At 41.1% G+C, this 24202-nt stretch overlaps 1 protein-coding gene across 1 annotated transcript; it reads left to right on the forward strand.

Moving 5' to 3' along the window:
• The first annotated feature begins 1031 nt into the window (after positions 1 to 1031).
• USP38 (ubiquitin specific peptidase 38) lies at positions 1032 to 20636 on the forward strand. Its single transcript, XM_010226345.2, has 10 exons — positions 1032 to 1731; positions 2730 to 2865; positions 6851 to 6980; positions 7235 to 7336; positions 10112 to 10270; positions 11852 to 12045; positions 12692 to 12785; positions 13622 to 13728; positions 15543 to 16893; positions 19525 to 20636. The coding sequence occupies exons 1-10, from the start codon at positions 1047 to 1049 to the stop codon at positions 19684 to 19686; spliced, it is 3120 nt and encodes a 1039-aa protein (XP_010224647.2). The 5' UTR covers positions 1032 to 1046; the 3' UTR covers positions 19687 to 20636.
• Positions 20637 to 24202: the final 3566 nt, after the last annotated feature.

Genomic DNA, 24202 nt, shown 5'->3' on the forward strand with positions numbered 1-24202 from the left:
AAATGCTGCATTAAGTCAAGGTGGACTTGTAGAACCTGCAAATATCTTGATGAAAGTTTAAGTTCCACAGAGAACAGCTTTGATTCTGTAGAAAGTGCATGTTTATGGTGAGAAATCAGTTTAAGGTGCCTCACTTGATGTCCATATTACCATAAAGCTTATGAAAAAAGTGTTTTCAACGTCATGTTTAGAGAAGGCGGAGCGATGGCAGCGCACAGAAAAGCGGTCGCCGTGCTCCTTCTGCAGGCGTTCGGGAACACGGCAGCCGCGCGGGAACCCGAGGCACGAAGGAAGGCCGCGTGGAGAGTGTGTGTCATCACGCAGAGACAGCGAGTGCAAAGCACGTGCAATCGCAAGGCCGCGTAACTAGCGGCGAGCTGAGATCTCAGATACGCGGCAGAGGAAGTAAAACGAGTAAGGGCGAACTCAAAATGGGATACCCCGCCTTTTACCTGGGCGCCCCGCCAAGGGCCAGTAAAGCCGCGACCCAGGCGCCTACGCGGAGAAAACGGAACGCGGCGACACCCAGAGCCACGAGCCGAGGCCGCGGGCCGCCGCGCGCCTCCGCCACAGCGCGCCGCCCGCCACGGCGCGCCCCGCCCCGCCCCGGGGCCACCCGGCACCGCCCCAACGGCCGCCCCAACGGCCGCCCCAACGGCCGCCCCAACGGCCGCCCCAACGGCCGCCCCAACGGCCGCCCCAACGGCCGCCCCAACGGCCGCCCCCTCCCGCTCGCTCCCCATTGGCCGCTGCGGTGGCGGATACGCGGTGGGCGGGCGCATGCGCCTTGCCCGCCCCCTGCTCCCCTCAGCGGCGGCCGTTGACGGCCTGTCCCGGCCGGCGGCGCTTCCGGGCCGGCGCTCCATGGTTGCCGAGGGGGCCGCGGCGCTGCCGTAGCGGCCGCAGCGGGGCGCGGGGCCGGCATAGAGCGCCAGGCCGGGGGGCGACGCGCGGCGAGGCGGCCCCCGCCGCGGCCTGCTCGGCTGCCCGCGCGGGGCCGGGGCCGGGGCCGGGGCCGGCGCGGCGCGGCCCATGCGCCGGGCGCCATGGACAAGATCCTGGAGGGACTGGTGAGCTCGTCGCACCCGCTGCCACTGAAGCGGGTCATCGTGCGGCGGGTGGTGGAGTCGGCCGAGACGCCACTGAGCCAGGCGCAGTGCCATGCCATGTTCGCGCTCAGCACACGCCTCGTGCTGCAGGGCCCTGATGCCTTCCAGCAGCAGGTGGGGCGGCAGGTGCTTGAAGCCTATGGGCGCCACCACCGCACCGAGTTCGAGGCCTTCTTCGACCGCACGCTCGTGCTGGGCCTGCTGCAACACGGCTATGGGCAGCTCAGTGCGCGTGACCCCGCCATCCTGGACTACATCCAGGCCGGGCTGCGCCTCATCATGAGCTGCCCCTCGGTGCTGGAGCTCTTTGAGGTGCTGCAGGTGGAGGCGCTGCGGCTGGTGTGCGAGCGGCCTGCACCAGCGCTCTGCGCCCGTCTCTGCCAGCTGCTGGGTGACTTCCCGCAGTGCCTGCCCCACGGCAGGAAGCTCTCGCTTGCCTTCTGCCAGCAGCTCGTGCGCAGCATGGCCCACTTCCAGAGCCAGGGCAGCCGCGAAGCCGAGCTGCGCCTCTACGTCTCGCAGGTGACCCAGGTGAGCGTGCTGCTGCGCAGCGTCTGGAAGGCCAAGCCCGACACGCTGCTGCCCTCCCTGCAGGAGCTCTTCGCTGTCATCTCTGCTGCCGGTGAGCACTGGACAGGACAAGACCAAACAGGGAGCTGGGTAGTGGTGGCTCACAGAAAGAGCCCTTGCTGTGGGGTACCAAGAACTTGGCTTTGCGCCACCTGTAGCCATTGCTCTCTGTGGCTGTGTGCTGCCGCTTGTTGACAGTTGAGTAAGCAAAGCAGTGGATTATTTTGTAGTAAAAAGGCAGTGTGGGTATAGTGGTTTATTTAGGATTTGTTAAATGTTTCTGGGAGGTCTTCATGTTGTGATCCGGTCAGTGGTATTTGGGAGCCGTGTTTTGGAGTCTCACTAGGAAAGGGAAAACTCTTTCAGTGTCCGTGTTCGTCCCTTCTTGCCCCCCGCAGAAGTATAGTTTAGACCTCAGCACTGCCCAGTCAGTGAAGCTGAGTGTATGTGCATCACTACGTAAGACTCGTGTATTGTAGGAACAATCTACCTTCTGAGTCGTTTAGATGAGATTATGAACTGGTCATTCCTGACCTTAAAAATCCATGAGTTACTGTAGTAGTTCCCAGTTGAGAACTGGCTTTGCAGTTGAAAGGCCTAGGAAACTTAAGGCAAGATACGCCTCGATATGCTTCAGTATTAACTGGTGCGGTTAGTGGACAGGCTTGAGATAAGACGTTGTAAATACCAGCTGCAGTGGATCTCTATTCTTTAGAGTAAAATACAACTAACAGTTGTGTAAAAGTGTATTTTAGTTATCCTTAGAGTGAAAAATGCTTCTCAATCCTTTGGGAGGTAGAGGAGGAAGTTGGCAGCCTGTCACTTCCTCACACGGGTATTAGACCAATAAAAAGAGCTTGTAATTCAGTGGTCCTGGCGCTTAATCCATTTAAACCTTTTTATTTTATGCTAGTAGATGCTGAGAGACTGTTATCTATAGAATAAACCCATTGTTTCAAAACCTCACAATGAAGTTCTAGGATGGGAAACAATGTAGCTGTTACTCTGGCACTTTCTTTTTGTTTTGTAAAGCATATGGTGTTATTACAGATACTTCATTTGAACCTTCCGTTGCACTGGCAAGTCTTGTACAGCATATACCATTACAGATGATTACAGTACTCATCAGGAGCCTTACTACAGATCCAAATGTGAAAGATGCGAGTATGACTCAAGCTCTGTGCAGGTACTGTTTTTGGAAAGTCTTTTTTTTAATTAAATGTTTGATACGTTAGGTTAACATATATTTCTGATGCCACAGCTGTTATTGGCCAGGTTTCAGGTTAGGGTTACTGCCTTCACTGCTGATGTGGCTTCTTTCTGATGCTTTGCTAGGCCAGAATGAAGAAGGGGGTTCAACAGAAATGTAGCGGAAACCAGCTGGGTTCCGTTTAGATGCCACCCTAGGTTTAGATCCCCCACTTTAAGGTATCTTCCACAAACTAGGAAACTTCACTGCGTTTATGATTATGCTGAGACCCAAAGCTGCTTTCAGAAAATCATCTCCTCTGAAGAGAGTTAATTTGCTCTATTTTTGAAGGTTTTTTTTGAACTGCATTCACGTGAGTGTAATTAGGGGAAATGTCCTGTTTTGGTACTGAAAACACCAATTTTATTTACATGAAATTGTAAACCTGAATTTCATTTGAAAATATAATATTAATACTTTTCTTTAATTGTAGCATATTATGTAGAAACTTTAGAAGACTCTGCTTGCCTGAGCATACCTCAGCTAAGTTTGTGTGCCCCGTCTAAAATTGAAAACTGGGAAATCAGAACCATTTTTGTATACTAATAACCTGCTCATAACACGCTTGTGGTTAAAGTCTTGTTGTAGTATAATTTTAATATTTATGTTGTATTACCTGTTTCAGCACAGTATCATGATATTATTGTAGTTTCGGAAGGGTTTCTCTGTATGCCTCTACTTAGAGACGTAAAGCAGAACTGAGCTGTGGGTATAATAGGAGCGGCTATTTTCAAGTGAAAGCTGCTGCTTATTATTAGCTGCGTGGTGGTTTTTCCCTCTTGTTTTGGAAAGAGCTATGCTGTCTATGTGCCTTAGATCATTCAGCCTTTGAAGTGATATGTGATTTCAAGACCTTCTAGTTGTTCTGTGGAACTAATGTTTTAGTTACCCCTTGTTATTTTTGTTTGTAGATATTCTCTTGTCCGTACTGCATTCAGTTTCTTTGCTGTTCTTTCTACCTCTGGCTGCCTTTGCAATAACTTCTCGTTCTATTCTGGCTTTATTGTCATTAAGATGACAATGCCACTGGAAAGTCTGGATTGCCAAATAACAATGTTGTCATCAGGTTTGCATCATCCCCACAAGATGCAGAGTTCCAGGTATCACGAGGCTTCCCATTAGGAGTCATCAGAGCTTTGAAAATTGCAAATTAGAGGCCTAGTTACTCAGTTCCTAAGGATAACTCTCATGATATTGTAGAGCCTGTCTAAAATTGGATACAGATGAGGAAATCACTGTTTAATAAATGGAATCTGTTCAGTAGGGGATTACATTATCCGCAGGGTTGGTGTGAGAAAGGTGCTTGGTTTTGGCAATTTTGAGCTATTGCTGGATGGCTCAGCTGTCTCATAAAACCTTACCTGAAGCATCAGTGAAGAAAAGCAGAAAACTGTTGACTTTCCTGAATCTTATGACTACTTTAGAGGTCTTGGAGGGAGAGGTTTATCTACCTCTTCATATTCTGACCAGTATAGTCATGCTTCTTTGCATCCTTTTCAGTAAGGGAAACAGAAAAGTGTGCTAAGAGAAACTGCAAACTGTGACCAGGCCCTTTCCCCTGCAGATATAGATTTAAAATCATGTAGAAGATGTTACTTTTTTTTTTTTGTGAGTAGGGGATAGAAGAGATAATAGTGCTTTTTTGTGTGAGAGGTTTGTACCTGGGCTGTTAAGGTTGTTGCCTGACATGACTGGGAACTTCTGCAGAAGTTGTCCAAGAAAGCACAGATACAGTTCTGTTCTATACAGAGATATTAGGAATGTTGCCCTAGGTTAGGCACACAGCAGATCTGTTCATCCTAGGGTGAAATGAAATTGCAGGTTCTCTCAAGGTCTTCAAGGTTGTCTGAATCTAGTCAAACACAAAAGTGTCCATTTTTTAACATGGTGCATAATGATGATGTGCCTTACTGAAAATGCATGTTGATGGCAACAGACTAGGAGCTGAGTAAATAACTTGAAATGCAGAAAGTATATACTAACTGAAATGGATCCCAGTCTTCATCTGCCAGTGTTCAGATTTTAGGCTTCTTCGGACAGTCTTGAGCAGGCCTGCAGATTGACTTCTCTTTCCTCTGCTGGCTTTTGTTTCTGATTTTAAGAGAATCAGCTGTGCTTTTAAGAGCAGAAATGGATTCAAGTATCCGAATTACATATGGCTATCAATGGTATAGAGAAGGAAGTGTAAGTTTCTCTTTACCATGTTAAACATACTGAAATTATAGCTGTTATCCTATTAGTGACTATGGTGAGTAGTTCGATAGATAACTAAGCTGAAAACAGGTTACACTGAATAGCATATTATGTGACAAGGACAGTGGGATCCAAGAGTGAACCAGAGGGAACCCTACTGTTTTTGATATTATTATTTTTTCCCTTTTAATAAAGCTTATTGAAAGGGTGCTCATCATAAACACGTTTGACTTGAATATTTTGAGGAAGCAGCAGTTTGTGTAAATTCAGAGCAGTGATTACTTGATGGCATGTTTCCTTCCAATTTCTCTCTGAAACTGATCTTTTCTGGCTGTGTAGATGATGGAAACCATCTTATACTAAACAGTAGGAGTTTTAAGGCCTTATACAATTTGATATTGATTTTCATGTTGGTGGTTTGTTACATGTCTTCGTTTACTATACCTTGGTATTGCAAGGAAGGAAGGAAAGCACTTTGTGCTCCTTCACAATGTAATGCTGATGATACACGATTGCTCTTGTGAGAAAGAAGCCGTGAAGTTGCATGGTGATGTTAGCTTTCTCCTACAGTTGCAAACTGAAGAGCTGTCCACTTCAAGTAGTTTGATTCTATTTCTACTTGTTCCTTTTTGCCTGTGATAGCTGAAAACACAGTACTAAGTGTAAAGGCTGCGTGTGTACAGTGTGTGGCAAGCTGTGTTTGTACAGCGTCTGTGTTTGTCAGGGCACGTCACATTCTACTAAATAGGGTAGAAGCCTGTTAAATGAGCATATTAATACAATAGTGACCATTTTATTAGACTGTTTACTTATGACCTCCTTAGCTATGTGCTATCACTTAGCCTGGTTATGAGCATTTTATGGAAGTAAAGGAATATGCTTCCAACTTCCCCTTTTGATTGAATCATAACAGAACATAGGCTGAAAAGGGCTGCTGGGATTGAACTGGTACCACGTTTGAAGTCAGACACATTGCTCAGGGTGTCCAGTCAAGTTTTTGAGATGCCACAGCTTTACTGATAAACTGTTTTGATGTCTGACAACCCTTGTGATGGGGTGGTGGTGGAATCCTCTCCCTTTATATATGATATTTCACCTGGCTTGAAGGAGGGGATCTTGAGGACAACTAAAGAAAATCCTAGTTATTGTTTAGTAAAATTATTGGAAAAAAAAAATCAAGAAGCCTAAGTTCTTGTTTCCACTGGCACTGCATTGTGATACCGTGTGTTTCTTAGATTTGCTTTACCTGACCTGCCTGTCTGGCTTAATTATCAATTGAAGTTATTTGCTAATTCAGCATAGAAGGGCTTTCTTTACAATCCTTTTTCTTCTGTTGTTCATCTCTTTCTCAGAACTACACTTTGTTTTGTCTTGAGTTGTAAGGTTTTGCTAGAAATCAGAAATGTGTTAACATCTGGAAAATATGGGTTACTGTTCTTGGATGGTAAGAATAACCTGATATTTAATTATGTATGCTTACATACTTTTTTTTTCTATTTATTTTCAATGTATTAAATATATAGTTATTAATTATATAGTCAAGTGAGTGCGATATAATCAGAATTACCTTATTGCTTTTCGAACATCCTTGTATTACTACTTGTGAATGTCTATGTAAGTAGTTTCACTATTTGGATAGTATAGGATGTATGTATAGGATACTTTTTTGTTGAGATCAAGATAAATGGTGTATTTTATATATTTTTTTCTTTTTTTTTTAATCTTTCAGGATGATTGACTGGTTGTCCTGGCCTCTGGCTCAGCATGTGGAAACATGGGTGATTGCACTGCTGAAAGGACTAGCTGCAGTCCAGAAATTTACCATCCTCATTGATGTCACCCTGCTCAAGATTGAATTGGTATGTCCTAAAAGAGTATTTGAGGTGGGAAGAGGGATTTTCAACAATCATGCAATTGCATGGACTCTTGTATTATGATATATTTACCTTAATATCTAGCATAGGAGAGTCCAGTATCATATAGCTTTCAATTTTATGTAATGGTTCTGTCCATTTCAAATGGATCTAGATTGGGAATCTGTTTACATTCTTATAGGAATTTAACTTTCTAGACTTACTGTGTGTTTTTTATTTTTGTTTGTTTTGTTTTTAAGGTCTTTAATCGACTTTGGTTTCCTCTAGTGAGACCTGGTGCCCTTGCTGTCCTTTCCCACATGTTACTTAGTTTCCAGCATTCTCCAGAGGCTTTTCATTTGGTAAGTTACTAATAAATCATTTTCAGTTCTCTGAAGTGTAATTCATATAGAATTTCTAAAGTGGTTGTAAAGAAATAAAATTGATGAACTTAGATTTCGCATTTGTTTCAAGGTTCCAGAATCAGATTTCTTTTGTTCAGACCTTTAGGTTTTCTCACTTTTAGGTCCAGTCATTTAACCTGTAACTTGAAGAGCCTTGTGGTTCTTGGTATGTCTGTACTTGTAGCAGTAGTGCCTGGTCGTCAACCACATACCTCTGGAAAGCCATTTTAGGTGGTGTGAAGTCTATAAATGAATTTGGGCTGTAGCTGGAATTTCAAGCAAAACTAGTCAAGGAAAGCTTAGAGATTACGTGTTACCCAGTCCTCCTGGAGGCAAAGGATTGCTTCGTTTTAAGAATGCTACCCTTTTTGTGTTTTGATGTACAAATTGGCAAACTCAGGGGTGCCATTTTTTATGGCCACTTTAGAAAGTGCAGTTCTGGGTGCTGAATACTTTGAGATTCAAAATGCAGATAGCAGATATACTAGGGTATGATGGTGATAGTGTAAAAGTAGTACAGCAAGATATGTGACGCCTTCTCTGTTCTCAAACTCAATGTCTAGCTTTAGGCTGCCTGTAGGTGGAATACAGGTCTTTAAGACCTTGAAATCTCAAATCATTTACTTTGATTAACGTCAGAATAGTTGCCTTGTATCTGATTTCAGCTTCTCCGATCTTGGCCTAGGATGGAAAACTGAATGACAAAGAAAATAGCCAAGTAGCCTTGAATATGCTCAAAAAGTAAATATTTTACATGTTTTCTGTCTTCTATCCCTGAGAGAGACAAAACATTCATGTGAAAAATTTCAAGTATGAGATCAACAGGGTATTTATTCCAGAGATAGGCATTTGCTTTCACAAGGAAAAAATCCATGATAAGCTACATGCAGTGTTGCCCAAACATCTGTGTTCAAAGCTTCACCATATCAACATGACGATGTTCCCACTGTTTTAAACGAATTACTACTTTACTGTCTGTTTGGGGAACTCCTGCTTTAACTTAGTTGCCAACCTCTCATATTTTTGTGTGCTTAAGCTACTTGTGTATTTTGCTATAATAAATAGTCTAAATGTAAAACTGGTAAATAGATATTTGGTAATGTAACCAAATTTATTTTGCAATTTATCTGAGTCATCTTCATTCCTTATGCTTGGGTATTTACATGAGCGACTCTATTACAAAACCAAGACATTCTCTCTTGTGCTTGTGATGTATAAGTACCCAGTGTGATATGTTAGAGTCCTGTGCAACTCTAAATTCTTTTGAAGTACGGAATTTTGGTTTGACCTCAGCCAAAAGCAGTATTTCTGGAAATAAACGAAGTATAACTTTCTCTTTTATGTAACTTTATGTACTCTGTAAGTAAGAATTTCATTCTTAATTTGAGAGAGCTGACAACCTGTACTTTTTTTACTCTTCCTCTATACTGTCTGTGTGCAAAATTACCATGTTTTACCTCTAATTTATACAGATTTAACTCCTGCAACTCAGTAGGTCAGGTGAAAATGAACTTGTGTACTTACTTTTGTAAAATGAGGAGAATTTTAAATCGCAGTTTTCACTCTTGGCTTTGTAATGCATTGAACATTTGAAAATCTTTTAATTTTTAAACAACAGAGATTGTGCTAACCAAAAGCACAGAGTTTATTCCTCTTGGATAGAAAAATAATCCATAATACCTGCAGAAAAACTGATGCTTGAAAAAGTAGCGTGAGTATATTGCACCTGGCTCCTATACTTGTGTTTCTGAAGTGTAGTGTACAATTCTTGTAGTTGGCATAAGTTTCTATAATTATGATATTTTTATTTCTGTTTTATAGTTCATGTCCATATTGCAGAACAGTTTGTGGGCTAAGATATGATGAGAAATGGTTCCACCCATTTCCTCCAGAGTTCATCCTTCTTAGTCACTTAGAAACTGGAAAAGGTGTCTGAAGTTATTCTGATCCGCACTAAGTCCCTGCTCTTACGGCTTGCATGAAAGTAACTCTCTATTGGTTATTTTTTAAGACTGATACAGCAAGTCTTATACTCAAAACTACAAAATTCTATTCTAAATAAACACTATGTTTAAAGTGGAGCAGTGGAAGAGGTGAGGGTCAATATTACTGTTTTAAATCATGCATCGTGGTTTGGACTAATCCCCAGATGGGAGATGGGTTGGCATTCCCGGTGGTGGGTTTTTTGTTGTTGTGTTTTTGTTGTTGTTGTTTGTTTGTTTGTTTTTTTCCCCTTGGAGAACTACCATGCAGGACAGTAGTTTTCTCACTAGGTGGAGCTGTGAGACAGTGCCCATCTTGTGAACTGGAGTAGGGTGATTATGTTTGTTTTGGATCTGAAGCATTAGATTCTGTTAAAATTGAGAGAACTTATGTTTCAAAGCTGTATCCATGAAGTTAAACTGTACTGTGAGCTGATAGTGGTGATAGCAAGGTGTTTGTTGTATTAACCCTAATAAGATGTGTACCTTGGACACCTGACTGCTTAAAATTTTGACTTTTTTTGTATGTTTCAAAAAGTACCAAAACTTTAGGGTCTGTTTGAAAGTTGTTACAGGTAGAGAATAACATGTGCTTTTTTTGCAGTCATTGTTTCTCAACAATCCTGTATAAGGATAAGGATAATTCCTGTCACTTAGCATATGTAAAAGAAGTTAAGTTGAAGAAGATTGGAGAAATGCAATTGCTCAATAGCTGTGTAACTTTTTTTCTTTTTCTTTCTCCCCTCTTTAGATTGTCCCACATGTGGTCAGTTTGGTGCACTCCTTCAAAAGAGATGGCCTGCCTTCCAGCACAGCTTTTTTGATGCAGTTATCTGAGTTGCTACACTGTATGATGTATCATTATTCAGGATTTCCAGAGCTCTATGAACCAATTCTGGATGCTATTAAGGTACAATAGCAATGCAAAACTAGGGGGGAATTTGTTCTTGTTTTGCTTTCTTAAATGTGAAAACTAGAATCCCATAGACCCGATTTCTTTATAACTTCTACTAGGAGAATTAACCACATAATCTAGTGTCAATTCTGTGCTTGAAATATGCCAGAAGAACTGGTCTGAATGTTTCATGCATCATTATATTTGTTCCATGAGATGATTATAGCAGATTTTAAGAAAAGCCTGAAGTCGGGGCCTTTCTTAAAAATCTAATCTAATTTCTTCTGCCGTGTGTAACTAGCAATATATATTTTGCTAGTTTTTTTTTTTTTTTTCCTAAGCATTTCATTTCAAACACTAGAAACTCTTCCAAGTTGTCTGTCCTGTTTGATGCAGCAAAATGAAGCCATGGTTATCCAGACCTTGAATTTTATTTTTTTTGTCTTTTTCAGCTATTTTGCAGATAATATATCTTCTGTTGAGTGTTTGTTTGTTTTGTCTCATTTCATATCTGAGTTCTAGCAAACTTGTGATGTAAATACACCCAGCAATTCTTTATTCTATGTCACTGTTAGGATCCAGCTTCTTATGTAAGTTTGGAGCATTGGTAGCGGTGAAAAGAGAAAGATTTGCTGATGTTTGAGGAGAACTCTGAAAGATGTTAAAACAGAGTTACAGTGTCGAATATACAGCAACATGCTGAATTCTCAAAAAGGTCTCTGAGAGTATGACAAGTGTTAATGGAAAGGAAATAGGGAATTTGGGGTCAAATAAGGAGGAGGAATTATGAAATCCCTAGAAGGTAAGAATTTTCTTTGTGCCTTTTGGAGTTAGTCGAAGAGCAGGAGGAGAGTACGGTCTAGAGCATAGTTTATTTGTCTAGCTCCCACCTCAAAAAAACACAAAGAAGCACTACATCTTGGTACTGCAGTGGGTATTGCATGCCTTTAAAGCATATCGGCCCATGTAACATTCTGTTGTACTTTTGTTTTCTTTTTAAAGAAATTAATTTAAAATACATAATGCACATATTTTGAAAATATTCAGATAATACTGCCTGTTTACATGACATGTAACTGCAATATTACTGCTCCGAGACTTAAAAACAAAACCCTATTCATTTTATCCTGAGTATTTTGAATTTTAGTCTTTTGACTCCTACGTTTTGATTTGACAGAGAAAGAAGGTCTCTCTAGCAAATGAGAAGATGCTTCAGAGGCTAACGTATGAAATTTGAGGGTCATCTTCTGGTGGCAAAAAGGATTGCATGAATATGCAAACCAAAGATGGCCACCAACCCCTTATTCCTGTGGTCTGAGAACTGATAGAATCCACCTTGAAGGAGAGCTGCTTTGGCCATAGCACATTTCACTAGCCTTTGACTGGCCAGACATTTGTGCTCTGGGTATTTGTCAAAGGCAATTGTAACATGTACAGATGAGCAGGGACAATGGGAGCCTGAAAGAGAATGTCAGATGGCAGAGCAAGGGAAGATATCAAAGACTGCTGGATGGAAGTACTTTTTATTTGCAGGGGGAAGGAGGAAAAAAAAAAAAAAAGTACACCAACCTAAGTGTGTTAATGTTTCTCTCATAGGAACTGCCCAAACCCAGTGAAGAGAAGATTAAGTTGATTCTCAGTCAAAGTGCCTGGACTTCTCAATCCAGTTCTTTGCCATCTTGTTTATCTAGACTTTCTGGAAAATCTGAAACTGGGAAGACTGGCCTAATTAATCTAGGAAATACTTGTTACATGAACAGTGTTATTCAGGCACTCTTCATGGCTACAGAGTAAGTCCTTATCACCAGTTGTTTTCATTGTAAATTAGCTATTGCAGTAGTCTTGTGTTTCACAGAATGTAAACATGTCCCGAGTCAGTTGGGTTCCTAGCAAAATTTCAGAGTTTCTTGGCAGATAGTTACTGATTGCTTTATTAGGATCCAGCTCCGTGGAATTGCAATTTTAGTCATAAAAACTAATGATAGCCTTTTAACACTGATTTACTTCAAGTTTGATTTCTTTAGTGTGTAAAGTTTCAGTAGTATGGCTTAATTCTAGGCCCCAGGCAAGTCTTGTCTTTTCTTTTCTTGTTTCCTGCTCTGCCCCCCACCCCCCCAACTCCCCCTTTCCCTACATGCTCCCTGTGAAGGTTAACAGTGATGCTGCTTTTCTAGCAATCTGGAAACTGATTGAGAGGGAACTTTGTCAGTCTTTAGTCCTTTCTCCTTTAAATGTTTAAAGAAGATGAATGTTTTTGCACTGAGGTGGTTCTTACTGTACTGCAGTTTTGCACTGCTGCATGAGAGCAGAATCCAGGCTTCGAGGGGAAGAGGGTCTTTACCATTTTGCTTTCCACCAAATGGAAGTAATTGTTTTGGAATGATACTGCATTGCTTTTAGAAATCTATTAGGAAACTAATGTCCATCCCTCTTCAGTTTCAGAAGACACGTTTTATCTCTAAATCTGAATGGATGCAATTCACTAATGAGAAAATTACAGCATCTTTTTGCGTTTTTGGCACATACCCAGGTATGTCAGTTCACAGCATCTGTTGTTTTTAAATCTAAATCTATATATCAACACACAGCAGCTATCTTCATGATGCCAAGGAGTAGTTCGAATATTTTAAAATGTTGAAGTGATAGATTTGGAGGGCAGTGAGACGACTTGCAGATGATATTGGTGGACTTAGAGAGTCATTATTTTGCCTGTAGAAATAACATCCTGGTTTTCTGTTGCTCTTGAAAAGGCTGTAGGGGTTTTCTTTGAGAAGCTTAAATGAAAAATCCAAGTCAGACCTTACTCTAGTATGGAAGCTGATGTTATGTAACTTTCTAGGAAAACCTATGACCTTCTGCAGTGATTCCCATTAAATTTTATTGTATTTCTAAAATAAACTTTGTTAAATGAAATGCCAGAATATTTTGCTAAAATTGGAAAGATATTAGGCATGTCTTTTTTGATTAATTCCAGTAAACTCAATGAAAAGGGGATGAGGATGATTCACCTTAAATCAATAATAATGAGATACAGGTGTTTTTCCAAAGCCAGGCAAAAAAATTTAAGCTTGCCTGCAAGAATAGTAACAGCTACTAGGTTTTACATATGCTTTATGTTCATTGCGAATTTAATATTTGCCTGCAGGATCCTTTTATCCTTGTACTTGAAGTGACTACTGCAAAAGTAATAGCTAATACTTGTATTTCTCCTCCTATTTTGAAATAGGAGTTTAAATGTTTGTGTATCTTGTGCCATACAGTTCCTTTAGAAGGTAGTTCAGAGTCCAGCTGACCATATAAAGACAATATAATCATTTTTTAAGTAAAGCTGATGCAGTGTTGCCTGTTTATTCCTCACATGAATAGAGGGAGGCATATGCGCCTAGAATTTTCTTTGAGGCTTCCAGACCACCGTGGTTTACTCCGCGATCTCAGCAGGATTGCTCAGAATATCTCCGGTTCCTGCTAGACAGGTAAAGTTATTGTGATGTTACTGGAAGTGAATTCACCGCCTTAACCACGTGAAATCAAACTTTTAATTAGGAGCAGTCAACTAACAATTCCATTGCATGACTGGGATTCAGGAATTCTAATTATTTTCTGGATGGTCTGTGAATCACTTTTTTTCTTTGTCTGTTTTATGTGTGGTAAAACCTAGATACTTTTCTTCATATAACCCAGAGCGGGTTGTAATGGTAATACTCCATTTCACAAAATTATACTTGGACATTAGTCATGTTAGTCATGGTCTCATTGTGAAATACATGTGGTTCCTGAGAACAATTCAGTCAGGCAGCTGGAATTTCAAGTTGATATAGACACCTATATTTCATATAGGTCAGGTCATGAAGACACACGTATACATTTTTAAGCAGTTAAATATATAAATGAGTTTAAACAGATAAGATACTGAAAAATATTAGTAGACCACTCAGTTTCAGCCTGCTCAGCATTTTGTTGAGACTTGGTTTAAGCAATATTGCCTCATGAGATAAACTTATTCAGAAGCAGACTATCTCAGTAGTGAAGTAGTGTCCTTCTCATCTAACTGCAGCAACACCCCCCCCCCTTTTTTTTTTTCCTCTTGACATAATTTAAATTGCTTGGCTTTAAAATCCTAACCTTTTCCTTTCATAGAATGCTTAGGGTTGGAAGGGACCTCTAGAGATCATCTAGTCCAACCCCCCTGCACACGCAGGGTCACCTAGAGCACGTGGCACAGGACTGCGTCCAAGCGGGTTTTGAAGATCTCCAGAGAAGGAGACTCCACAACCTTTCTGGGCAGCCTGTTCCAGTGCTCTGTCACCCTCACTGTTAAGAAATTTTTCCTTAAGTTCCTGCGGAACTTTTGATGCTTCAGTTTCCAGGTGTTTCCTCTAGTTCTGTCGGTGGCCAGCACCATCCTCCTCACTCCCTCCCTTGAGGTATTTATATACACTGACCAGGTCCCCTCTCAGCCTTTTCCTCTCCAGGCTGAACAGGCCCAGCTCCCTCAGCCTCTCCTCATAGGGCAGATGTTCCAGGCCCCTGATCATCCTTGTGGCCCTGCGCTGGACTCTCTCCAGCAGCTCCACATCCCTCTTGTACTGTGGGGCCCAGAACTGGACACAATACTCCAGATGGGTCCTCACCAGGGCTGAGTAGAGGGGCAGGATCACCTCCCTCGACCTGCTGGAGATGCTCTTCTTAATGCACCCCAGGATCCCATTGGCCTTCTTGGCCACGAGGGCACACTGCTGCCTCATGGTCAACTTGTCCACCATGACACCCAGGTCTTTCTCTGCAGAGCTGCTTTCCAGAAGGTCAGTCCCCAGCCTGTACTGGTGTCTGGGGTTATTCCTCCCCAGGTGCAGGGCCTTGCACTTGGCCTTTGAAATAGTCTGGCACAATACAAGTAGCTGCTTGTTCTCTTAAGAAATCTGACATACAGAACCAGTCATTTGAAGAGCTACTAGTTATTAAGGTAATATATAGGTATATAATGTTTATTGGATGTTTGAAATACTGTTGCTCACAGTATTTTCATTGGGTCCTGTTGCCAATAATGAAGGTTGCACAGAGTGCCTGTGTGCTTTGCCAATGCTCCCTTTTCGCTGGTACTGAGCTACGCGGTTCAAATGGCTTATTCAAACACTAACAGCCCCCCCCTTTTTATGCAAGAGATACTTAGCTGATTAGACATGTCAACTTAAGACTTTTTTTTTCCTAGTTGTACTAAAGTGGTTCAACAGTGTCTGTTTGCAAAATAGTTACAGCTACTCAAGTTTTTTTTTCCCTTCATCTTCAGGTTGCACGAGGAAGAGAGAACCTTGAGAGCTCTGTCGTCAGCAAAGGCTGCTGAAAGTCTGATGAGTGAAGAGTCCCAGGCACAAGAAACTGTCCATAAAGCCCAGCTGTTTGCTGAAGCACCTTATGCTGGAAGTGAAGAGAGAACGTTGATAGAGAGAATGTTTGGGGGAAAACTCAAAACTAGTATATGCTGCTTAAACTGCAAAAGCACTTCTCAAAAGGAAGAAGCTTTCACAGATCTCTCTCTAGCTTTCTGTCCTCCTGCTTCCTTGGAGAATCTTGGCCCCAAATGCATGGAACATTCTGAAGTGAAGGATGATTATGTGGTGCAAAGTAGTAGCTTAGCATCCAGTGGTGTTGAAGAAGCAACTTTCAGTAACTTGGAAGTAAATGGTGGATGTGACAAAATTATGAATGAAGGAACCATAAAAAATTTTTCTACTGAGCCCAACTCTGGGGATACTGCAAATTCTGAGCTCAACGACATTCAAGACAATAAGGATATATCCCAGAGGCTAGTAGGTAAAAATACTCCATCAGTCACAGACTTACTGAATTACTTCCTGGCACCTGAGATCCTCAGCGGAGATAACAAATATTATTGTGAGAAGTGTGCCTCTCTACAGAATGCTGAGAAAACTATGCAAATCATTGAGGAACCAGAATACCTCATTCTCACCCTTTTGAGATTTTCATATGATCCAAAGTGTCATATAAGGCGCAAAATCTTGGACAATGTGTCTCTGCCACTTGTTTTAGAACTGCCAGTCAAAAGGGCAACATCTTCTCTAGCTGTAGTTTCAGGAGGTTGGTCAGTCAATGTTGAGATTTCTGATTTTGGAGAAAATCTTGCTAAAAAACTGAAGCCCTCAGGTGCTGATGAAGTGACCTGCCCACAGCTGGTGCCCTACATGTTAAGCTCTGTGGTAGTGCACTCTGGTGTCTCCTCTGAAAGTGGACATTACTACTCTTATGCTAGAAATGTGACTGGTTCAGGGCCTTCAGGACTGTGCCAGCAGTCCAAAGCTCTGCCTTTAGTTTCTCCCCAGGATACATTGATGGCAGAAGAGAGTCCTTCTACTGTTGTAGAAAACGATCTAGACGCTGAAATGCCAAAAGAATGGTTTCTGTTCAATGACAGCAGAGTGACATTTACCTCATTTCAGTCGGTCCAGAAAATTACGAGTAGATTTCCAAAGGATACTGCTTATGTTCTGTTTTACAAAAAGCAAAATAACACCTGTGGCTTCAGCACCAATTCAATGAATGGACTCTGGGTAAATGGAGACCCTCCCCTACAAAAAGATCTCATGGATGCAATTACAAAAGATAACAAGCTATATTTGCAGGTAAGATGGAAATAGTATGCGAAGAATGTCCAGAGACAATTGAAAGCAAGAAAAATGTCCTTTTTAATTCATCTTGTATATTAGTCTTGCAAATGGCAAATTCTGCTTCCCTCTTGGTGTTGCTAGACAGGTTTCGTAGTTAGGTTAACCACAGTTAGATGATAGATGGAAAGCATAAGACAAATATGGTTGAAACTTTGTTCTGTTTTTAGGAAGACTTTTTTTTCAAGTGGAGATGCTCAGATTGGTCCTTTGACCATTGAAAAGCCTGTCCCACGTAGAACTATGAACTGCTTGTGTTGTCTTTCATTACATTCTTAAATTACACGGAAGTAGCTGGTGTATATTAAATACTTAACAGCATTTTTGGCAGCCTGTTTTAACTTGTGACAATTTATTGTAAAACTATGTTAGAATCACTGAAATGTAAGACCAGATGCTAGTCAACTCTTCCTTCCCTGCCCATGCTGTGTTCCTCCTTGGACCAGTGCTGCCAGACTTGGTGCTTCGTGAAAATACTGCTGCTTACCGAGCTGTAGTCATGTATTGTTGATACTAAGGGTATTGCTCTCTTCCTTAAAACATGGTTTGTTTTGAGCCTTGCTGCTATGTTCAGACGATGAAGTTGTGTTTTACTGAATGTTCTTCTGATGAGCTAAGCTGTTCCTGTAAGAGTTTCACAGAACTTAGGCATACTCAAATTAGAAAAGGTAGAGCTAAAGCCAAATTCAAAAACAGCAATTCTCACTGTGAAAATTCATTATGATAGCTTCAGATATTTTACAAACAGAGCGCTGTGTGTTTAAATTGCAACTTGCTTTCTGCTATTTTCAGATTTTGCAGTTACAGCTTTTACATCCTAACCATTTTTTTTTTTTTTTAAATATATGCCAGCTCTCTCCTCTGTATCTATGTACAGGATAATATAAACCATGGAATCTTTAATAGCAGTCTCAAGTAACTGTAATATTTTCCGGTGAGAAATTGTGTGACTTCCATTAACATGTGAAAACTTTGTCAAATTAAAAACTTAAAGCCAACAATGTGTTACTAAGCAGTTGAATGATAAAAGAAAACTAATTTTAAGTGTGTGGAATGGAGAAAAATGGTACCACAACTTCTGTGCTACTGTGAGGTTTTGTAATATGTAGAGCCATACACTGAACAGAGGAGCAGTGTTACACATTCAGGATACAAAGCTTAGTAACTACTCCTGTTTGTCCATTTTCCTGCTCATTCCAGTTCTTGTATTCACGTACACTAATGTAGTTAGCAGGATAGGTGAGTGCCTACCAGCCAAGTGTTATTAGCTTTATGCTGCGTGCTGCCTTATTGGGATCCTGAGAAAATGATCAGCAGCTCAGTAGAGTTATTCCAAAATATGGTTTGCTAAGCTAACTTTTTCAAGACCATTTGGAGTCAATTCTTGGAATACTCAATCAGTAGAAAGTTAATTCTGTCAGCTTCCCTGAATTTTGCTGTACACCTAAAAAACAAAGTTAATATGAGCTAAAAAAAAAGAGTCTGTACCATAAATATACTTTAAAAAGCAATGACAACTTGATGATCTCCCAAACTAAAACAAAGCCTAATTAGTAGTTCCCTTGAAAGCCTTTCCCTTACAGTTTAAAAACAAAATAAAAAAACATGAGCAAACTTAATCTGCTTAAAGAGGGAAAAAAAAAAAAACTATTCTCTAAGCAGGTTATTCTTACCTACCATAGTTTGTGGTTTTTTTTTTTTTTTTTTTTGGATTCTTCGATGTTGATCTCTTTTGCATTGCCCTACTGCTGTGATTCTGTCATTATCTCAAATGAGACTGTTTAGAAATGTTCGATCAATCCCCTTTCTACCATTATTTCTAATCCTTTGTTTCAGTGAATGTTATTCATACTTTGAAAGCTCATGTATTTATCTAAACTAGTGTTTTCTCACTTAAGATGATATCTTTCTGTCCCGAGAAAGCCTTTGCTTTTTAAAAGCAATGTTTAAAACAAAATCTAGTTAATTGCTTTTCTGGCTATGATTTTAAGACTTGCATTTAATATGGAGTTATCTGCAAACTTATTCCTGACATTGATTTTATTTTCTAATACAGCTTTTTAGGTTAAAAACTCAACTGTTGAGGATGAAAGGGCCTAAGGTTGCCTTTTCCTAAAGAAATGAAGCTTGTGCAGATCTACTATGTCTGTCTGTCTTGCTCTATCTTCTCTCCTTTAACTTCTGAACTGGTTGGCCAATTTGAGACAGGGGTATTAAAGCCAATAAATTACCATGAGGCTTGTAAAATGCCTTAGCTAGAAAAGAAAAATGGTGTGCAATATCCCCATGAGGGGAAACGGTAGTGCTTTTTTCCCTGTTGGACATGTGAGGAGCTCACTGGAAGATAGAAGTTGTCAGGAGGAGGCTCTGCTGCTTCCTTGTTTCTATTACAGGCAGGTAGTTTTTGTAGAACTAATTCTGTTTTTATGGGGGGGTTGTTTGTTTTTGGGGTTTTTTTTTTATATATATTTGAGACTTTCTGAGCCCTCCTAGCATTAAAACACAATTAGCACAGCATTTAGCGAATAGAAGTCAACTGTTTCTAGCCCCTGGGAGACTTTTTTAATTGTCTGTGTCCTTCAATGGCAGGAGCAAGAGCTGAGCGCTCGGACGCAGGCGCTTCAAGCCGCCTCGGCGTCCTGCTCCTTCCGACCCAACGGCTTCGACGACAACGACCCGCCGGGCAGCTGCGGCCCTGCAGGCGGCGGCGGCGGCAGCGGCTTCAGCACCGTCGGCAGGTTGGTCTTTTGACGCTGAAGACGCCCTGGAATACACTGGTTCCCAAGCAGCTTGCTGCTGCAGAGGACAATTAAAATCTTGAACTTTGTCAAATATTGTACCATGTTTTGAGACTTGATCCTTGTTCTATAAGAAATGTTGGGCTTTGGGGATCTTTTGTTTTGTTTTATTTGAAATAAATAAGCGCATCATGGAGAGAAAAAAAAAAAAAAAAACTACCTCTTAAAAATTCACTTGTTTTTACAAGTAAGATATGCTTGCCCAAAAGAGAGAAATGAAGATTTTTAAGTAGTTTCTAATGACACTGCATTAAGCTAAACAAATGCACTTACCATCAGTTTGTATCATCCCTATCCACTGAATGAAGAAAGCTCATTTTTTGCTCTGACAGTGTTTTATGTGGAGATCCTTTCAGGTGGGCTGAAATGACATATATAGTCTCCATTTAAAAATCCGGGACCTTTAAGGGTTTCCAGAGATGATGCAATCTTATAATGAAGGCAATAACTTCAAATGTGACATGAAACTACTTTCCATAATAAAAAAGAAAAATCAAATTCAATATATTTCCAGTATAAATATAAAGAAGAAAAAAATAGTTTGTAAATGTATGCTTTTCCAAAAAAAAAGGCATGTTCTGTAGGAGCAGTGTTTCTAAATATAAATTGTTGACTTTGTAGCATTTTAATTGTTTTGAGGATTTTAAAATGATTTCAGGGAGTACATCTGCTGTGTATTGAAAGGAAGAGATTCTGTATGTGCCTTGCAGTACTGTAATATAAACTTTTTGAGGCTGCAGAGAGGGGGGGAAATTGTTAGTAATCAGTTTTGTGTTGTCAGTATTAGAAATGAATACATTTTTGGGAAGCTAGTATATTGCTGGAAGTCAAATCTGGCAGTTACAAATACAGTAAGCTTGTCCATTATTTTTGATTCAAATAAATATAACCAGTGAGCTACAATCTTCCTGGCTTCCACTGCTGAGAAAAAGCTGGTCATGGGTGCTGAGCCGGATTTGTGTGAGGACAAAGAGGCTCCCTGCATTCCTTCTAGCCGAGGATCTCAGCTTGCTGAGAGTCCTTGGAAGTTCTTGGGTCAAATCCTTCTTCGAGCCCAGCAACCTCAGCCCCACACTGCTCAGAGGCCGTCGGGTTTTGCTCCTGGTGAGAAATCTCTGGCGAGTTCAGCTTTTAACTGTCTCGGGAAGGTCAAGGTCATCTCGTCTATGGAGCAATGTTTGCATGTTCATTGGGCCGACAGAGGTTTTAATCCTGGCAAAAATAGAAACGTGATGTTTTGGATGTGCAATGATGATAACAGAAGTAAAGGAGTTACACTGTTGAATCTGGTGATTAATTTTTAACTTGAATTAACTTCTAATGAAGTGTAAGTTTATTTAAAGTATTCTTACAAAGTTCTCTGCTGTTTTGCTGTGGTTTTTTTACTTTAAATCTGTTAAGTGGCAAAGTGCATCCTTACAAAGCATGCAAACCTTGCAGGTGATAGTTTCCCTGTGCAAAGTAGAGAGATTTCCCAGAAGAATCATGTAAAAGCAAAAACAAGCTGAGAAAATGTGACCTTGTTTCTATGGTATCAAATATGTGACTTGTAGTCTGACAAGTAATTTGGCTTTAGAACCGTTTTAATATTAGTACTGCAACTGTGTTACTTGGTTTTGCTATGTGTTCAGACCTTACTGCTCCAGGAAGTTAGAATGGCTGCTTTTTTTTTTTTGTTTGTTAAATTAGTTTTCATTCTTTTCAATTACTTCCCAAGTTTGTTCTGCCAGTTCATAGTTCCTTGGCCTTGACCTGCTTTCATTACCTTCTCAGTTCTAGGTGTCTAAATCAGATGTTCACCTGTGGAAATGCGGAGTGCTGTGTCACTAACAGGAAAAACAACCTCATTTCATTTGCTTGGGTGAGGTCTGTTTTGAAAGTTCACCTTGCCTTGAGATTCTCTAACTTTCAGAATAATACTTTTTTTATTTGCTCTTGGGTTTCTCAACCAGCTAGCGCTGTTTTTAAAATGTCTTGATGGCAAGTTTTATTTGCCTCTTTCCCCAAGTTATGGGAAGGACCCAGCAAAAAGCTATCTACTTTTTGCATTATAATGGGAGTTTTTCTTTCTCACTTTAGTGTTCATTTTTTTAAACACCAGTAAATAGAAGCAGGAGGAACTGTTTTTACTCCATATGAAATCACATTCTTGTTAAGGTCAGTTTTGTTTTGTTTTTCTGTTTTCACAGTAAAAATACAAATTATGTAGCTTGCCTAAAAATAGCTTGGGGCATGAGCTTGTATACCTCTCCTATTATATCTATTTTGTGAGCTTTTAGAAAGCTTTCTTCACCCTTGTTTGCTTGTTCTAAATTAGGTGTTAAATGTGGAAATTTTATATCAGAGTAACGCCAAATGGTTGGATCTGCTTGAGTGTAAAATTAAGGTATGTCTCAGCTTGAAAATAGCTTGTTTTTTTTTCCCCTGGGTGACTTCTATTGACCCAGTTATTTTTGAGTCTTGCAAATAGATTTTAGAAGTCAAAATAAATATTTGCAAGTCTGCCAGCCAACTTAAACCATCCCGAAGGGATTAACGCCTGAGGGGGAAGTGTTTGCTGAAGCCAGGGCAAGCGGAGGAGCAGCAGCCACCCGCGGGATGCGCGAGGCACCTCCCTGGATCCTGCAGCCGCCGCGCTGGCTGCTCCAGCACTGCCGCCCGGTAGCGAAGGAGGGCCGTGCACGAGGGCTGCTGGAGTTCGGGGCACCCGGGACAGGGTGAGGAAAGCTTTGCTGGACCTTTCTCGCTCTATTCTCATCCAGCTTCAATTAGCAGAAAGATACAAAATACCCAATGCTGTTTTTGAAGCTTCTGGGTTTTTTTTTTCTGTATTATTTCATGAAGATAAGCCATTGTACCAAACTTAAGGGTGATATGTTCCTTAAAATCACATTTCCTTTTAACAAGACATGCCCTGTTTTGATCTTTGTTTCAGTTGTCTGTGGGGTTCTATTAACTTTTTTCCATGTAATTGATTTTATACTTTTTTTTTTTTTTTTTAAATATGGAGCATTGAAGGAAACTGGTCTGACTGCCACCCACTTAACAAGGATAACGGTAGCTACAAGCCCATTTATTGGGCTTAGTGAAAGAAAGGGCTTATGTGGATAATGAAAATAATCCCCAGTATAATTATAACTTCTGGCCAGCTCTTATTTATTCCTTTTTCTTCCCTACCATGTAAAGTTCATGTTTATCTTCTGTATTCTCTGAAAGTTTAATTTTATGATTAAGCCTTTTTCACTCCCTAGTAGTGAGATTATTTATAGAACAAGAATGTTATTTTGGTTCACAAATGATCAGTGAAGAGCAGAAGCATACTGTGAGCTAAGAGTAATGTTAACACAGAAGTGTTAGATTTCTATCAGAAATTAAGTTTCTAATTGCTAGAATTGTCTAACCTCGTGTCAGCCTTCTAGGTAGAGACCTGCTTTGAAGGAAGAGCCGAGGGCATCTGCAAAAGAAATTAGATGGAAAGTGGTGCCTGAGTAGGCACCAACTAGGTAAACCAGAGGTCCCTTCCAGTCCCCTCCTAGACTTGTGCTCCACTGTTGGACTTCCCATCCTGACACATAAGCAGTTTTTGTTTTTAAGGCTTCGGGATTTGTGTTCCCTTCACGGGTGCTTTTCTAAACCATGGCATAACGCCGGCGAAGGTTGACTGCTAAATGGTAGGAGTTCTTGGTCTGGTTTAGTGGAGTGAGGCAGAGAAAAGATCAAGCTATGGAGAGTGGAAACCAGGCAGAGCTGTGATCAGAAATACTGTGTCGTGTTCCTAACATGGTGGTGCTTAGCCTGGTAACAAGCTGCAGAGGGATGCAAGGGATTGTGGCACTTGATAGCCTGCACAGGCTGCAATCACACCTGAATTACTGGGCTTTTCTCTGGGTGAAACACAATCTATCATAAATGAAGCCAGTGAAAAATATTTTGAAAACTTTCATGTTCTTTACAGCCAAACATCATAGGTTCACCTAAACCTCAATTCATAGCTTGAGTGATACAAACTTAAATTACACAAGTCGCAGGTCAAGGACCTAAAAACATCTAAACTGTTTGTGGATTTTATACCAAATTCTATGTGAATTTCAAAACCAGCAAGTACCCCGGTTTCTGCAGGCAGTTTTTAGAGACTTGAGCCTGGAGCTTGAGCTCTGCTTGTGATCAGAATGCCATCTGCACTGCGCAGTGTAGTTCTAATTTCTTGCATATGGCTTTTGTTTACTTTTTTTTAATGCACACACAGAGACACACCTCTGTTCACGGTGAGTCTTGCTTTTGCTTGAATGGCAGTTTCAAGATCAAAGGGGAAACCAGCCAAGTTAGAGGTAGCGCGCGGGGCCCTGCGTGGCACGGGCTGGGGGGCTGCAGCAGGTCTCACGTGGGGCAGCACCTGCTGCCGGGGCCCCCCTCCTGCTGGGCTCGGCCGTGGGCCAGCGCCAGCCCCAGGGCTGAGCCGCTCTTGGGGC

Source organism: Tinamus guttatus, unplaced genomic scaffold (assembly GCF_059628265.1).
Source record: "Tinamus guttatus ecotype Peru unplaced genomic scaffold, ASM5962826v1 Tinamus_guttatus_pri_ptg000247l, whole genome shotgun sequence".
NCBI classification, from domain to species: domain Eukaryota; kingdom Metazoa; phylum Chordata; class Aves; order Tinamiformes; family Tinamidae; genus Tinamus; species Tinamus guttatus.

Bases quoted from the DNA above. Each gene is read 5' to 3' on its own strand.
- USP38 (XM_010226345.2), top strand. From the start codon at position 1,047: ATGGACAAGATCCTGGAGGGACTGGTGAGCTCGTCGCACCCGCTGCCA. The intron at 12,046-12,691 runs GTAAGTCCTTAT...ATCCCTCTTCAG, and splicing joins GCACTCTTCATGGCTACAGA to TTTCAGAAGACACGTTTTAT. The intron at 16,894-19,524 runs GTAAGATGGAAA...CTTCAATGGCAG, and splicing joins ATAACAAGCTATATTTGCAG to GAGCAAGAGCTGAGCGCTCG.